Raw genomic sequence first — 18683 nt, forward strand, 5'->3', positions numbered from 1 at the left:
TACATTATCAATGGTACGTCGATATTTGTGGTGTATATTTAAAGTTCATATTTTTTACAGAGAGAAGGTGAAAATTGTGGCAACCCTACAAATCTTTTCTGCCTAAGTGCGTGACGCTGCACGACGCCGACCGTTATGTTATTGGTTGAAATGCCGGCTCCTCAGATTGTGAGGCATCTGATTGGTCGTCTGGAGCTGTGGGGGTATCTAATTGGTCGGGTGTAGCTAGGGGGTATCTGATTGGTCGGATGGAGCAATGGGGGCGTGTCGCCATGCGGATGGTGTAGCCGGAGAGACGCCGCGGCTGTTTGTTATTGAAAGAAAATCGTTTTTATGTGGCGATATTCCTACTTAGCACACGAAAAAAATTATTTATATGTTTTAATAATTTGTTAACTTATTTAGACTTTATTAGCATGTAATTACGTAGCTTTTAACAGCTTTCAATGTTTAGGTTCTAGTTACAACTCTGAGTTAAAGGTCTAACGTTAGGCCTTGAGCAGGCGCCGGTGGTCGATTTTAACAATAGCCGAGGAACAGTCTCTTAGAAGCGGACACACTTCCTCCATGAGACGAGCCCCCAGAAACTTACCTCCATTGAAGCAGTAAACAAACAAAAGAAACAGAAACTACAGGAACCCTGCCCGGATGGTGCCCGGCGTTTGAAGCGTTTTGGACAGTTCCTGATTGTTTTTCTGGGCTAAACAATAGAAAATGTCTAACGGTGCAGCGGGAAGCGGGGGCTTAACCTGGGTGGTAAGTCGTATACGATTACTAACGTAGTAATTCATGTGTTATTACACAAAGGCATCGCATATTACGTATTACAACCGGTTTGTGTCCGCATACATGTGCTTTAGCGTTTTGGCTGCAAGATTAATTTAGCTCAACACGAATGAGCTCACAGAGACTCATCCTCATCTCTCTATTATTCATTCAGTGCTCAATATATAGCATCTGTATTTTAATACTGCACTTTAATCTTCATTTTGTGTATTAAAATGATGCTTTTTGAAGCTCTTCATGGTGATGTGGAGGAAAGCTCTTTTGTGTTGATTCTCATCAGCTGTGAACGAGACTTTCCACTGATTTCAACTTTTTCCTCTTTATTAGAGTCAAACTCACAGATTTGATGTTTAACAGACACAGACCATTGCTTTATTACAGCCAAAAGCCCAAGATGCTTAACCCGGGACAGGGTGGAAGGGTTTATATGAGTCTGATCTGTATTTAAAACCACTCAAAGCCACAACAAAAGAGCAGCCCATACATGTTAATTATGAGAACTGGCCAGTACTAATGCTTTGTTACACATTAGTAACTGGATTTGCTAGTTTCACTTGTTTGTTGTATATATATATATATATATATATACGCCAGAAAGACACTTATAAAGACAGAAAGACACATTATACAGACACACTTCCAGGATTTACAGAGAGTATCCATTTTGCACGTCATATACTCAAAACGGTTGTAATGCAGCTATAAATCTAGATGATTCACCAAATATTTCGGTCACCCTCTTTGTCTGTAAAATAATTACAACATTAAAGGAAGCAAAAAGTTGATTTGATAGCCGCAGACAAGTTTAACAAAGTTGCATGTATGGATGTATCTAACAACAGACCCTCTTTGACAAGAACAATGGTGCGAAAAAAGAGGAAGTGAACGGCCGGGGAGATGCAGGGAAGAGCGAGGCGGTCAAGAAAGAAAGCTCAAAGAAGATGTCAGTGGAGAGGATCTACCAGAAGAAGACGCAGCTCGAGCACATCCTCCTCCGTCCAGACACCTACATCGGCTCGGTGGAGTCCGTCACTCAGGTGAGACAGAAGGTTTGAGCAGGACTGAGATTAGAGACACTGACTCTGACATTCAGGAAAATGTGAATCCAACCTGTTAATGTGAAAATCATCTGTAGTAGAGTCAATGTTGTAAACTGACTGATTTCTGACTCCTTAAAAGCCTCACTCTTTTCATTTCTTTACTTAACACTTGTTTGTATGTTTTGTAGCAAATGTGGGTTTTTGATGAAGAAATCGGAATGAACTTGAGGGAGATCACGTTTGTCCCTGGATTATATAAAATCTTTGACGAGATCCTTGGTAAGAATACTTTTATGTTCCTTTCAGTGACTTTGACAGACTTTATCAATCATAATTGCTTTGTAATTTATTTTATTTCATTGTACAGTATTATTTATTAAACTTCGATTTGTAGCAGACATGATTGGATTTTTGCAGTATGTTAAAGATATTTGCAAAGATTCATATTATAGATATTAAATAAATATTATGCAATATTTAAAAAATCGCAGTGGTTTTAAATAAAAGTAATTTTTATTGCTTTAAAAAATATTATAAATAATAAAATCTGCCTTCATTTAAAATATTGGTAGTGCTTTAGATTAGGGAACACATATCCACTATTAACTAAGAGTTTTTCCTCAATAAACACCTAATTTGCTGCTTATTGGTAGTAAGTCTGGTAGTTGTTGCAGAAGGTTTGTTTAGGCATTAGGTAGGGTTAATTCATCTAGAACATGGTCATGCAGAATAAGGCTTTATAAGTATTAATAAACAGCCAATATGCTAGTACTATGCATGCTAATAAGCAACTAGTTAGTAGTGAACAGTGTAAGTATAAGTTCCATACCATAATATCTCTTTTTACCATTCATTTTGTGGAAAATTGCTGTATTTGCTGTAGTCATGTAAAAAACTTTTGAGAGAATTATGAATTTTATTGCTGATAAATGCAGTTTTGTTTTTAATAGAAGAGTTCCGTAAAACTATCATCGTAACAAGCGATGGCACCAAAATCACTAGCACTAAAAATGTAGTTGTCATCGCTTGTTATAGTGGTAGTTTTATTGGTAAATCTGCTATTTTCAAAAATGATATCTGAATAATAAATATCTGTGATATGTCATGCTCTAACATCTGATTTTCTGTCCCATCAGTAAATGGAGCTGATAACAAACAGAGAGACAAAAACATGACCACCATCAAAATCACCATTGACCCGTGAGTGCTGCTTTAAAAGTCAGAGCAATGTATTTTATGTGAAATATGTAACATAACAATGTATTTCACAATATAGTTGTTTTTGTTCATTTTTATCTTTGTTATTAAAAATAAGGACAAAGATACAAACAACAAACAGGACTAATACAATTTAAGAAAAAAATAATGAAATCTACAGCACTTTAAGCACAAGAAGTGTTTATTTGCAAAAACAGATAGCTCTCATGTAAAAATCATGTTTTTTATTATGTTATCATGTTTTTATTGTATTTTGTGTTAGTTAGCTGTATTTTGTAGTTATTTTTTAAACTAATCTAAATAACCCAACTGCAGTTTGATTGAGATGAATTGGAATGCACAACGAAAAAACACGATTTTTTAAAATGTATAAAATTCTCAAACGTTATCTGTTTTTGCAAATAAACTCTTAATATACATACTTCTTTCTCTTTGGGTTGTAATGTCCTGTCCTGTCTGTTTTAATAGAGAGTCCAACACCATCTCTGTGTGGAATAATGGGAAGGGAATTCCTGTGGTGGAACACAAGGATGAGAAGATGTTTGTGCCTGCGATGATCTTTGGACATCTCCTCACCTCTAGCAACTATGATGACAATGAAAAGAAAGTCACAGGTAATGCATGCACTTTAATTAAATACTGCAATTATGTAATGGTGCATCTTCAGAAACTTCCCTGTGATGGAGTTAGTTTTTGTAGGTAGTGTTTTGCTAATTTTCTGCTCATTATTGAATTTGTTGTCTAAAGCCCCTTTCACACTGCACGCTGGTCCTGGAAAACTGACAGAGTGCCTTCTATGTGAACGCAAACACGTCCTGGGATTAATTCCAGGATCGATCCTGGGTTGGGGACCTAGTAACATTGCCGGGTTCAGTCCCGGAACGAGCTCTGTGTGAACAAAAGCCAGAACCAATGCCGTAAAGGCTGATGACGCGCGTTATCATGCGACTCTTACCGGGTGTTTTGAAGGCAGATCAAAGATCACACGATGAAAAATGGGCAAACTGGAATGAAATGTCACGTGTCTTTATGGGATCTTTGCGCGTTGTGTGTGAACGCACGCACAGATTCCGGAAAATCACTGGCAGTGTGAAGGAACCAAAATCAAACGATCCCGGGGTGATTCCCGGAACACATTACCTGTGTATTTTCCGGAATCTCTGTGTGAAAGAGGCTTTAGTCACAGAATGGGCAAGCAGTATTTTATGCGATCATGATTTCTGCCTTTCATAGGTAAAAAATAGTATGTAGTATTAGTGTGCTAGCGAACCAAAAATATTGCAAAATATATTGGTGTATATGCCTTACATTGGCATTTTAAGCCTTGTTAAATCTTGATTTTTGCAGTTGTGGCTCAGTCTGTGCAGACAACATATTGTCAACACGAGTCAGTACAAAATGGACTCTTTTCACAAAACTGATGACGCATTTCAATGTAAATCCTCGAAAGTTTTTAATATTTTGATATTTATATTTTTGATATATTTTGGCCAGATTTGGCCAGCATAGACCCTGCTTTGATCTATGCTGTTTCAGATGATGCATGAGGATTTACATTTACATTTAGTCATTTAGCAGACACTTTTATCCAAAGCGACGTACAAATTAGCACAATAGAAGCAATCAAAACCAACACAAGAGCAAGAATATGCAAGTGCTATGACAAATCTCGGTTAGCCTAACTGTCACGAATCTGGTCCATGCTCTCCCGGTTAACCACCACCAGAGGTCACCCGTTCACCACATTGACTTTCACTCACAACACACTGGACTCCATTTCCCACAATGCATTGCACAGATCACAGCTGTCACCATTCACACATCACACACACCTGATGCTCATTTCACAATCACTCACTTTCTATTTAAGCCTGGGACTTGCTCTTGCTCAGGGCCGAGTATTGTCTGCATTTAGTGCTCTCCTAGCGCTAGCTGCTTTACCGTGCCTTCCGTGTTTCTGTAATTGTTAGCGTTTATCACTCATTCAGCGATAGCAACTTTACAGAGCCATTCTTATTGTCTTGTCTTATAGTCTCCTGCCTATTTCTGACCATGTTTTATAATAAAGCCTGGCATATGGATCCGCACGTCTCACGTCTCGTCAGCCCCGTAACACTAACGCAGTACACGTAGGAAGGTGTTTTTTTTTTATAATAAATAAAAAGAAAACAAGTAGTAGAATAGAAAAAGAACAGAGAAAGCTAGTGTTAGAGGCCTTTTTTTAAATAACAAAGAAAACAAATAGATAAAATAGAATTAGAATAGAGAGTGCTAGAGTTAGAAGGTCAAAAAAAGTTTACTGCAGAGTTAGACACTCCTAACTGATTAAGCAAAAATTTGGGGGGCTCCGTAGTACAACTAGGGCTGCAACTGACGATTATTTTGATAATCAATTAGTTGGCCGATTATTTTTTAGATGAATCCAGGGGTAGGCAACCTGGAGTGCCCGATGTCCTGCAGAGTTCAGCTCCAACCCTGAAAAAACCTCACCTGCCTGTAGGCCAAGTAATTCTGAAGACCTTGATTAGCTTGTTCAGGTGTGTTTGCTTAGGGGTGGAGCTAAACTCTACAGGACAGCGGCTCTCCAGGACCGATGTTGCCTACCCCTGGATTAATTGATTAATCGGATAAAAGAAGATAAAAAAACAACAACACACTATTGCACATTCTGCCCAGTGTCCTTCAGACAAACGTGCCAACTGAAAGCTATGATAACACAGTACTTAACAATTTATTAGACCACCTGTCATAATAAAGAGAAAACAAATATTTTCGGAATCTGTCAAAACATTTTTTTATCTAAAAATGTTATTGTCATTTATTTGGGTGTGGGCGGAGCTAAAGAGTGATGAGCACTTGCGTCGATCGCCAACAAAACAGAGACTTTTGACGCCGTTTCACTTACCGTCTGCAGTTCTGAATCATGACCGGGATCTTTTATAGCTGGGACTGCTTCATCTTTCAGTATTAAACGATTTGCAAATCCATCGTCGAACTGGGCCTTGCTTATAAAATGTTCGTCAACAAACACCTTTGAGAAACTCCATTGCTGCCCCGAAAAAACAAACTGTATCCACTGTTCACGTAACGGTGGGTTCTTTAGGGAAGCTGAACAAGGTTATCTTTCCCTCACAACCAACAACACACTTCTTTAGAGACATTCTTCCTGAGCGAGTCCCGTGCAGTGCAGCCAAATGAAACGCATTGATGAGCGCGCTCTCATTCTCTCTCTGGTCGATTTCTTTTCTTCCGGGAGAAATGCCCATATAAGGAGTTCCACCGTCGTTTACGTCAGCAAGAAAAAAACTCTTTATTATGAGTGTTTACTTTATTATGAGTCCATTGCGGACAATGAAATGGAGTACTGCCTGACAAAAGGTTATTATTGTGGAAAATAAGCGAATGCCTATGCCATTTTGTAGCTAGTTGTGAATGTCTTTCAACATCCCTCCATGTGGAGATGAGATGGGTTAAAATGGGACCAAACCGAGATTTACACTGCCTAAGCGGAACTCCCGAAAAAACAAGATGCTTCAATTTATACGGCTAAACGATAGATTCCTCAATTGCTCTCCAAGACACAGAAGCGTCAGGATCAAACCAAACTGATAAAGGGTGGACGGAAAAGGCTTGAGCATACAGTCTAAAATTAGGGAAAGAAAGGCCTCCATGTAATCTACATCATTGTAAGGTAGTCAGTTTAATACGAGGACGTTTCCCATCCCATATATACCGTGAAACACATGCATCTAGTTTATTCCAGTAGCTAACTGGTGGAGCGAGAGGAATCATGGAAGAAAAGAAATTAGAAAATTAATTTTAATCACTGATATACGGTCCTGAAAAGAAGTAGGAAGACGAGACCAATTTCCAATTTTCCCTGAGGATACTTTGGATAGAATACCATTATAGTTTTTTGAGACGATTTCCTGCAGGGAAGGAAAAACATCTATCCCCAAGTACTTAAAGTTTTGAACCAATGGAATAGATATAGAAAGGGACGTGGAATCAATTTTAGAATTGAGGGGAAGTAAACATGACTTACTCCAATCAATTTTAAACTAGGGATGCACGATATGAAAAATTTTAACCGATACCGATAACTGTTAATTAAGTCCTTCTCATGGCCGATACAATAAGTTCATATTTTTATATTATAATTTTCATAAAATCTGCAGTTTGTGCACCCAGGAGAATACAAAATCTAAGATTCACTGATTAAACTGATATTTTAGTAGCTCTGGCCTAACTATAGCAAACATAAGGCACCACAATACTTTGTAACAGAAATGGTTTAACAGAATTATGACAAAACTATGGTTTATCTGCAATTAACAACTCATTAACAACAAATTTATATTCAAATATTTCATGCATAAAGAAATGCATCTATTCAACGTTTTTAGTGCACGAGGATGAGAAAGTTATATAGTCTTTAAGCAGTGTTGGGAGTAAGGCAGTAACGTATTACTTTTTGCTGTAACGCAGTAGTGTAAGGCATTACTAATCAATTTTCAGTAATATTTTGCTCAGTACATGTTCAGTAACGCTTGTGTTACAACACACTTTTAGCCCCAATTTTTTTATATTTAATTTAAAGTCGGGTTCCTACTTTTTTACGTCCCTAGGGCCGGGCTTCGGGCCAATTTTAACATCATAGTTCAGACGCGGCCGGGCCTCGGGCCTGTTTTAGGCTTCTCCTTATCTTTATATTTTAGACATCCATCAATTATTGATGAAAAAATTGCCGCGCTGGTGGAAAAAACATGAGTCCGTGCTGCCTACACTCAATAAAGCAAAAGCCCCAGCAAAAGTAATTACCATGAATGTGTCCGGGGGGAAATAGTAAGGATTCACCATCTCCTCGTTAGACGCGCCTTTAGAGAGAAGTGAATCTTCACGGATAACGATTATATTAAATAGTTTTTGTTTTCGTTTTTATTTATTTCGTTAAGTAGCAATTTAAAGCTTTCTTTAGATATATTTATCATGTCTGTGAGGCATGTATTTCAGTTCATTTTTGTGAACGAACGACAGTCGCGCATCACAGATCACATTTGATTTATCACCTGAGTCGAGCTGACTGACAAGAGTGAGGTGAAAAAGACAAGACGATGGCAGAAGAGTTTCAAAACGAAATGTAAAAGCGCCTGCTTTAAAAATATTTTTGGATTTTGAAAAGCCTGTTGACCTGCCATTTATCTAAGGTGATATTGGAAGGTCTATTTATTTATTAAATATTCGTTTCTCATTTAGCCTATTTGGTTCCACAGTATTTGCTGATTTTTATTTTATTTAAACTGTGATATTTTTCCCATTATTTTACATCAAGGTGTATGCAGTCCGTGCCTCAAAACTTTCCATCTCACTAATAAACACTCTACGTTTTATAAATATTTGTTCCTCAGTCCTGGGAAAAACTGATTTTAAGTTTTGTATAGGCCTACCATGCATATTTAAAATTTGTAAGTTATCTGTTATTTTATATTAGGCATATAGCATGGTGCATTTTTATTCGTTTTGTTAATAAAAGTTAGCTATATGTTCTATGTTGTATTTTGTAATTGATGCCGAATTGCCGTTAATTTAAAAGTGAAAATAAAATACGCACGGTGCTTTTACAAGCTATTTAAGCAAAGGAAAGTGAGAAAACTCAAGCGAACTAAAAACAAACAACTGCTTGACACCGAATTGCCACTAATTTAAAAGTGAAAATAAAACGCGCACAGAGCTTACAAGCTATTTAAAACTGAAGGAAAGCGAGGAAAAGAGAGAAGACGCAAACGACGTCCACCCCCCCCCCCATCCACCGAGGTGATACCGGTAAGGTGTTGACACACGTCGATTAACCAGTGGGAAAATTTCCTCACTGTCACAACCCTACTTGATGCCTTTTTTCCTCCTTTCGGAATCCTTGTTGAACACGCGCTGGAAATAGCAATGGCATTGTCCTCCTCTGCCACCGAGAAAAACTTCCAGACCGGCGAAGGCATGTTCGCAAATGATGACGTAATGAGCACAACACATGCTGAGAGTCACTGCAGTTTAAAGCTGCTGATGAGTACCTCGATGTATAAAGAATGGGTTAGAGCGAGCAGCACCTGTGAGAACAGTGGCTGCTGGATTAACATACAGAACTTTTATCATATTTATGAAACTCAATCCCAGACCCAGATGCTGTAGAATCGCCCATAAATAGTTCCATTCTAGCTTGTCGAAAGCTTTCATCACATCTAGAGATAATACTGCGCAAGGGGAGGACAAACTATTATTTGAATTAATAATATGATATAACCTGTGTAAATTATCCGAAGCTGAGCGAGATTTAATGAATCCTGTTTGGTCATGATGAACTAGCCTATTCATAAATTTCTCTAGACGACGAGATAGTACTTTAGCATACAATTTAACATCAGTCCCTATCAAAGAAAGTGGCCGGTAAATAGAACAGGAAGTCGGATCTTTATCTTTTTTTAACAAGAGAGAAATAACAGCTATATTAATAGATGGGTGAAATGAGCCTCGAGTAACTGAAAAAATTATTATATCTAAGGGTGCTTTCGCACCTGCCTCGTTTAGTTCACTAGAGTTCGTTTTCCCTTTTGGTGCAATTCGTTTGGGCAGGTGAGAAAGTAGCAATCGCACTCGGGTGCGCACCAAAAGCAGACCAAACAAGCGTACTGAGACCTCCTTGAAGAGCGGTTCGTTTGTGGTGAGAACGCGATCCGACCTTAAACAGACCCAACCGCAAAAAGAACTGTGCATTTTTGGACTAAACCAGCTGCCGTAGTCAGCTGCGCTGTGCATTATAGGATGAGGAAGTGTTTGTTGACAGTTTGCAGTTTAGCATGGCAGGTCGCGGACAAACTTGGGGTTGTGAGGAGGTGCGGAGCCTCAAAATAGCAGTGTGCTGTCTGCTGCATTTTACCCTGTCTTTGTTTACTTCCGGGAGCACCGTTGGAATTTTCCCGCACGCTCTTTCTGACCAATCGAAAAGCAGTTTATGATAAGCAGGAATGCGTTCAAAGACACATCTAGCCAACAAGTGAAGCGGATGTTGTCACGTGACTGCATTTTGGTTTGTTTCAGCTGGTTCGGACCAGAGCAAACAGTGTGGTGTGAAAAGGAACCAAAACGGCTAAAAATAGCTACAATGTATATTTTTTTGCCTTTGGTCCGGACCAAATGAACCGAACTACAGATGTGAAAGCACCCTAATATGAGGGGACCTAAATCCGACCAAAAGTAGCATGCAATTAGATTGGAATGCCATCTATGCCTGGGGAAGAAGTATATCAGCAGAAGACGCATATAGGTTAGAGTAAAAAGAGTGAAAGGCGATATTAATGTCTTCTGGGTCTGTCAAAATGAGCCCAGATTGGGATTTCACTGCTGAAATATTAGCAAACTTTTCATTGTTGCGTAATCTTAATCTAAAAGGTGGCTTGGTCTACTCCCTTGAAAATAATAATTCTGCCTGCATCTTTGGATCAAGAATTCTGCCCTGGATCTCAGTAATGAATTGAGTTCGGACCTAACCGCCATGATTTTACTGAGTTTATTGTCTGACAAACAATGCTGGTTATCTCTAGTCAGATTCTGGAGCTGTGATTCCAGTTCAACTATCTTTTTGTGTCGGTTTTTCTGAAGGAAAGAGGCATATGAAATTGAGTTATTCCTTATAAATCCTTTAACTGCATTCCAAAGTGTTCGAGGATCATCCACTGAACCTTGGTTAATTTCAATAAACTCAGCTAATTTATTTCTGAATTGACTGCAAAAATTTTAATCCTGTAACAATTTAGGGTTAAATCGCCATCTAGTGGCACAAAATGGCCGAGGGATCAAAGATAATCTGCACAAATTTCCATCATGATCCGATAAAGATAAGGAACAGATATCGGCATCACAAACAGCTGAAGATAAGAGCTTAGCAGAAGGATTTAATAAACACCAACTATCCACCAAGAGGATGAGGTTACACATTGCTGAAGTTTGTTAGAACACAAAGCTTGAGAGTGTGCTTCCTTTGGTCCAGATCTATCAGGGGACAGGGGTGTCCAAACTACAGCCCGCAGGCCATCTGCGGCCCACTATCACTCCTGTGGCGGCCCATGAGAGATTAAAAAAAAAAATGATACGAATCTGCAGAGGTGGGCAAACTACGGGTGTCTTCATCCAGCCGTGAGGCAGTTGTTCCAATATGCAATATCAGTACAATCCAATAGATGGCGCTGTAGCCTGTAGTGCAGTATATAACCCCTGATTTACACCATCCCGCCGCTCCGACTTGGCTACCGGAGCTGATCGCGCCCACTCCAGTAAATCCGCGGCATGTTTCAGAAGCGGCTCTCAGCGCGGCTTCGCCAAAGATAGGTGCCTATTTTTGATGGACGCCGCGTTCTAGCCGCACAGCAAATACAAAGTAAAAAGTCAAAATAGCTATATACAGTACACTAAAAAACTGGCACAATTGTAAATAAGTTACATGTTTTAAAAATGTGAAAGTGTTCATTTGTTTTGAAAAATGCCTTGTATTGGAACTGTTTTAAAAATGCTTAAGACTTTCCAGTATCAAAACAAATGCCAGTGTTAGCCTCCTGCTCACGGGTGCTGTAATTTTGTGGGGAAAACATGGAAATAATTTGTCGTTTTATCTTGCAAAGATATGATTTCTTCTTCTGTTTTCCACACACATTTTTATGAAAATGGATATAGTACTGTTTTTCTGGATTATACATTGCGTTTTTTCATCTGAAACGTGCTGCGATTTCCAAGGCGACTTATATAAAGCAATCAAGGTCAAGCGCAAAGCAACCACATTAGGATTGGTGACGAATGAGAATAGGCAAGTGAGTTTGTTTTGAGTTTGTATTGTGCATTTTCCAGCAGCCACGCCGCTCGTTTCAGTTACATTTACATTTAGTCTTACAATTGGGGAATACAAAAAGCGATTCATCTTGAAGAGGCAATCAGACAGAGGAAGTGCTCGTAACACCAAGTCTCAGTCATTGTTCAAATAAGTACAAACTATTAAGCGAGGGAGAGAAAGATAGAGGGAAAGAGTGAGTTTTTTTTTTTTTTTTGAGGATGAAGTCAAGTACTGTCGAAAGAGATGAGTTTTCAGTTGTTGCTTGAAGATTGACAGGGATCTGGCATTCCGGATAAGGGTGGGAAGATTATTCCACCAGCCAGGAATGGTGAACGAGAATGTTCTGGAGAGTGATTTTGAGCCTCTCTGTGATGGTACCACAAGGCATCGCTTACTAGCAGATCTCAGACTTCTGGAGGGGATGTAGGTTCGTAATAGTGAGTGGAAGTAGGAGGGTGCTGAGCCTGTGGTAGTTCTGTATGCAAGCATCAGTGTCTTGAACTTGATGCGAGCTGCCACTGGTAGCCAGTGCAAGGAGAGGAAGAGAGGTGTAACATGCGCTCTTTTGGGCTCGTTGAAGATCAGTCGTGCCGCTGCATTCTGAATCATTTGTAGAGGTTTGATTGTGTTTGATGGCAGACCAGCCAGAAGAGCATTGCAGTAGTCCAGTCTAGAAACGACAAGGGCCTGGACAAGAAGTTGCGCAGCATGCTCTGTCAGAAAGGGCCTGATCTTTCTGATGTTGTGTAGTGCAAACCTGCAGGATCGAGCAGTCTTTGCAATGTGCTCTTTGAAGGTCAGCTGGTCATCAAAGATTACACCAAGATTTTTGACCGAAGTTGATGAGGTAATCATTGATGAGCCTAACTGAATCGTGAAGTCAAGCTGTAGAGTCGGAGTGGCAGGGAAGACAAGAAGTTCCGTCTTTGCCAGGTTGAGCTGTAGGTGATGTTCTTTCATCCATGCCGAGATGTCCGCCAGGCAGCCTGAGATCCGCGCAGCTACCATTGGGTCATCTGGTTGAAAAGAGAGATAGAGCTGTGTGTCATCGGCGTAGCAGTGATAGGAGAAGCCATGTGCATGTATGATGGGACCCAGGACCCAGCGATGTAGTGTATGTGGAGAAGAGGAGGGGTCCAAGAACCGATCCCTGAGGAACTCCAGTGACCAGTTGATGTGCTCCCCTCCCCAGGCCACCCTGAAGGATCTACCGGTGAGATAGGATTCAAACCAGCGAAGTGGAATCCCAGTGATGCCCAGTGATGAGAGGGTAGACAGGAGAATCTGATGATTGACAGTGTCAAAAGCAGCAGAAAGATCCAGCAGAATGAGGACTGATGATTTGGAATCGGCCTTTGCAATTCGCAGGGCTTCAGTGACTGAGAGTAGCGCAGTCTCTGTTGAATGGCCACTCCTGAAACCTGACTGTTTAACATCCAGTTTGTTGTACTGTGAAAGAAACCGTGAAAGAAACCGTGAGAGCTGGTTGAAGACAACTCGTTCGAGTGTTTTCCCTACGAATGGAAGGAGAGAGACAGGTCTGTAGTTTTCTAAAAGAGAAGTGTTTAATGTAGGTTTCTTGATCAGTGGGGTTACCCGAGCCTGCTTGAATGCTGTGGGGAAGATGCCTGTGAGGAGAGATGTGTTGATAATGTGTGTGAGTGCCGGTAAGAGTGTGGGAGAGATTGTTTGGAGAAGGTGTGAGGGGATTGGGTCGAGAGGACATGTTGTAGGATGGAGAGGAGAAGTTTGGATACTTCTGCCTCGGTGAGGGGACAGAAGGAGAAGATGGGAGTTAGAGCAGTGGATGTGGTTGATTGGAGGTCCTGTGGAGTTGAGAACTGGTTAATGATTGTTCTAGTTTTGTCTGTGAAAAAAGAGGCAAAGTCGTCAGCAGTTATCGAAGTGGTGGGAGGTGGAGGAGGGGGACACAGGAGAGAATGAAATGTTCTGAAGAGATTACGCATGTCTGGAGCGCTGTTGATCTTGTTGTGGAAATGTGAGGATTTGGCAGTGTGGACTTCAGTAGAGAAAGATGAAAGCAAAGACTGATACCTACTCAGGTCCGACGGATCGTTTGATTTGCGCCATTGTCTCTCTGCCACTCTGAGTTTGGTCCGATTCTCACGAAGAACATCGGATAACCAGGGGTTATAAGGGGCAGCCCGTGCTGGCCTGGAGGAGAGAGGACAGATGTCGTCTAGACAAGAGGTTAAGGTAGAGCATAAAGTGTCAGTAGCTGCATTCACATCCAGAGAAGAGAAATGGGTAGGCGAGGGAAGAGAGGAGGATACTACAAAGGAAAGAAGGGAGGGGGAAAGGGAGCGTAGGTTGCGTCTGAAAGTAACCGGTAAGGGAGATGGTGGCACCTGGGTAGCAAAATGTAAAGTAAATGTAATGAAGAAATTGCCAGAGATATGTAGTGGTTGTACCAGAATGTTATCTGTAGAACAATTGCGTGTGTAAATTAAGTCGAGTTGGTTGCCTGATTTGTGCGTGCTAGTAGTGGTGAGGCGTTTGAGATCAAATGAAGCTAGGAGTGAATGGAAGTCTGTAGCATAAGGCCTGTCTAGGTGAATGTTGACATCGCCGAAGACTAAGAGTGGAGTGCCATCCTCCATGAAAGAGGACAGCAGTCCGTCCAGCTCATCTAGGAAGGTTGGTAGAATTTGGACAGGGGGACGGTAGATTACCACAATCTGGAGTCTTATAGGAGCTGTTACAGTAACGGCATGAGATTCAAAGGAGTTGAGATTGCCTAGGGGAGAGTGGGTAGAGTATTTCCAATTGTTAGAAATGAGCAAACCAGTGCCCCCACCCCGGCCAACTTGCCTAGGGGTGTGAGAGAGAGCAACTGGGGTTGCTGAGTCTTCTGGACGAATCCAGGTCTCAGTCAAGCCCAGGATGCTGAGTGTGGAAAGTAAGGAAAAAGCAGAAATGAAGTTGGCTTTGTTGACAGCTGACTGGCAATTCCAAAGACCTACAGAGAAAGAAAGAGGTGCAGTGGAAGATGTAGAGATAGGGCGCAGGTTAGCAGGGTTACGTAACCTTCTGCGTGTGTTTTTAAAGCGAGGTTGAGAGAGAACCGGAATGGTTTGGAAACATGATAGACGTGGAAGGATAGAGGATAGGAAAGTGTGAGGGAAGATAAAAACGATACTTAAGTGTGTGCTCGGTGTCGTTGCTCGGTCAAAGTCCCGCAGGAAAAAGTCGTCTGTCTTTACACTCGTTGGTCTTCACACGAGGAGGCTGAACGCTTCCGCGTCAGCGCTCTGACATCAAATAAATACAGTCTAAGAAACTAGAGTGAAAACAGCTGTGGCCGGCTTCTGATCAGCCCAGCCAATAAGGTAGGACTGCTAATAGCTCAAGACAAAACTAACACTTTGCACAATCACACAGGCTCGTTCTCAGCTGAGGCGCAAATTATTCTAATTACCAGTAAGTGCAATCAAACATAAAAACCCCAACGAAAATGCAGAGTAGAAATAGGTAGGAAACAAACTATTCCTTCCTAGCAGCAAGTAAATAATTTAAACAGAACTGCGACCAAGTTATTCAAAACACTTACGCGAGCTGCCGTTCATCTCTTCTGGTGACTAATCGGCCAGTTTTGCTTTAAATATTTAAAGGCTGGGCATTTATAATATATGTTTATGGTGAATGCCACTATAATTTGTGTTTGTTTTTTACTTATTTTCGTTCTTTTTTCTATTCTGAACACTGCTCAATTTAAAGGATTTTTTGTGGAGTGTAGGGAATATAAATACATGTTTCTAATGTTTGCAAACATTTCGTTTATTTTACATTATTTCTGAATTAAATGATAAAATATATCTTATACATCAATCGACTTGTCATAAAGTGCTCATAAAAATAGGTAGAGATGGTACAAGAATAGAACTGCCATGTATTGTATGAGTCAAAAAGTTTGCCCACCCCTGATCTAGGATATGCGACATTACAGAATTTGTATCTGCACCCAATACAATTTCAAAATGTGAAAACTTCAAGAGATAGGTTGACAAAACAGAGAAAAAAGTAGGGTCAGGAGTACAAGGGGCATAAACTGAAAGAAAACAATATTCCTATTCTCCACTATTGTTTTTATATGTGTTACTCTACCATCTGTATCACAACCTTTATCTAAAATAGTAATATTTAAAGTCATTGATAATATTAGGACACCCTTGGTTTTAGTATCCAAACATGAGTGAGATACCGCTTCATAAAACTTATTATTACACCTGTGTATATCCTCATCTTTCAAATGGGATTCTTGAACTAACACTATATCAATCTTTCTTCTTCGCAAAAAATCCAGAAAACCTGTACGTTTGTGAGGGCCATTTAGCCCATTAATATTACAACTCAGAATATTAAGGTCAGTCATAGGTGTCAAACAGAATTACTGCATAATAGGACAAAATACAAGTGTGAGAATAAAACCAGTTGAGTCTACCATTAAACCCCCCCCCCCCCACCCTCCCCGTTACCATTCAAAAAAACAAACACATTCCCATGAACTATGGCAGATCAAACCAAGAACAAACCTTGATCTGCCAGCACCTCTTAATATGGTCCGTGGCGTCAACAAAAACCTGCACATTACTGAAGCACCAACATTTGACCCCATAGTCACATATTGACTAGGTAGTATCTCTATTTAAAACAAGATAAATAAAAAATATATATATAATTATTTAAACTTGATTTAGTTACTGACTGTTTTCAATCAATTTTAAATTTTCAGTCAGTGGAAGTTAAAAGCAGCGTGTTTTTATACAGTATATATATATATATATATATATATATATATATACTGTATATAAACACCTTCCTATGTGTACTGTATTAGGCTAACCGAGACTTGTCATAGCACTTGCATATTATTTGCTCATTTGTTTGTTTTGATTGCTTCTATTTTCCTCATTTGTAAGTCGCTTTGCAAAAAGTGTCTGCTAAATGACTAAATAGAAATGGAAATGTTTTGGTTTTGCTAGCTCTGCATTCACAAGCTGTTGACAGTGTCAATAAGAGATTTATTCTACAGTGTAGACAGGACATTGATTATTTCAGGATTGTTTGTGAGAGTGCATATGGTCTCAAACAATCACGTGAAACTGTAAACCTGCAGTGAGTGAATTTAAGTGATAATAACAGATTAAAAGTGTTCTAAATTACAGTGTTTCTTGCTTTCTGTGTATAATTTATTCACAGTTTAAATAACTTAAAACTCCACAGTTTAAATAATAAGCTTTTGTTTTTTATATTTTTAAGAGGAATTTGTAGTTGAATGTTTAGGTACTGTCTTAATACTTTTATGTGTTCAACTGCAATAATGTTATGAATATTGTAGCTGCATAAAGAATATGACACACAGTTGCATCTTACAAATTAATTTTCTTAATTGCCATTAATAATCAAGATTACAGTATCAAGAGAAATAATCAACAGTTATGATTTGGTCATAATTAGATGCGTTTGTGCTGTTTGTTCAACTGAAGTGTTGAAATTAATTTAACGCATTAATCTGGTGTTCATCAGGCGGCAGGAATGGATATGGCGCAAAACTGTGTAACATATTCAGCACAAAGTTTACAGTGGAGACAGCCTGCAAAGAGTATAAACGGAGCTTCAAACAGGTACAGCCATTTCTTGAATTTGTAATACAGGAAATCTGTGTTGGCTGTCATAAAACAGCAGCTATCTTGATGTCTTATACATTTACCTAAAGTTTTTCTCGTCCCAATTCTTCCAAAGACATGGCAGGACAACATGGGAAAGACCAGTGAGGCGAAGATCAAGTACTTTGATGGTGAAGACTTCACATGTGTCACGTTCCAGCCTGATCTGGCCAAATTCAAGATGGAGAAACTGGACAAGGACATTGTGGCTCTGCTCACACGCAGGGCGTATGATGTGGCTGGCTCTTGTAAGGGCGTTAAAGTCATGCTCAACGGAAAGAAACTACCTGTAAGTCACCTGACATTTCCATATATAAAAAAAAAAAGCTTATGTGCTTTCTTGACAACAATGTGGCAAGATTCTTCTTTAAAGGGGTCATGACATGGATTTTATTTATTAATATGTTCCTTGAGGTTTACTTATAATGTTAATAAAGTTTTTTGCACAAAAAACCCCAAATAAATATGTGGGAAAAAAATTATTATTTTCAACCCTAATTCTGACCGTCTCTCTAAAACGACCTGTTTTAAGGGGCGGGTCCTTTAAGGCTTCTCAGTAATTGGCCACTGTTATGGTTGGCTAACATCATTGCATAAGAAACAGTATCAACGCCTCCTCGCTATTGCGTGTTTTGACAACATAATCAAAATATGATGGTAATTTCCAGACAAAGCAATATGAAATCATTTACTTACGGTTGAATCAGTCAGATCTAGTACCGCTTCATCTTTCAACAAATGTTTCTTTGTGAACTCTCCATGACACTGTGCCTCGTTTACAAAACAAAATCCTCCGATCAATCCTCTGACATGATCTGGGATGCCATTGAAAATAAACTATCCACTTGTTCCTTACCCTGGGATCCTTCTGATGTCTGTACAAAGACGCGAACGTTAATATAAATGTAAATACGCAAACATAAACCAAACGTGTCAAAACGTTCTTTCACTCCATTTGTTTTCTGAGGGTTATCACATAAATGCTTTTTTATTGATAATGAGGACATTTAAGTTATGAAACTTGCAGGATGTATTAAGCATACAAAGACCTCTTCTGCATCAAAAGATCAAGGGAAATTT

General features: G+C 39.6%; 1 protein-coding gene across 2 annotated transcripts in view; it reads left to right on the plus strand.

Moving 5' to 3' along the window:
• Positions 1-253: 253 nt before the first annotated feature.
• The window catches only part of LOC306847262 (DNA topoisomerase 2-beta-like), a 54961-nt gene continuing 36531 nt past the window's right edge, over positions 254-18683 (plus strand). Inside the window, exons 1-7 of one of the 2 annotated variants that reach the window (XM_079381109.1) lie at positions 254-756; positions 1629-1823; positions 2015-2105; positions 2963-3026; positions 3513-3658; positions 17464-17561; positions 17680-17892. In XM_079381109.1, coding sequence (XP_079237235.1) covers positions 715-756; positions 1629-1823; positions 2015-2105; positions 2963-3026; positions 3513-3658; positions 17464-17561; positions 17680-17892 — 849 coding nt within the window. In that variant the 5' untranslated portion in view covers positions 254-714. The remainder of the gene's footprint in view (positions 757-1628; positions 1824-2014; positions 2106-2962; positions 3027-3512; positions 3659-17463; positions 17562-17679; positions 17893-18683) is intronic. The other variant, XM_079381110.1, reaches the window with a different exon arrangement.

This window comes from Barbus barbus, assembly GCF_936440315.1.
Source record: "Barbus barbus genome assembly, chromosome: 27".
Taxonomy (NCBI): Eukaryota; Metazoa; Chordata; class Actinopteri; order Cypriniformes; family Cyprinidae; genus Barbus; species Barbus barbus.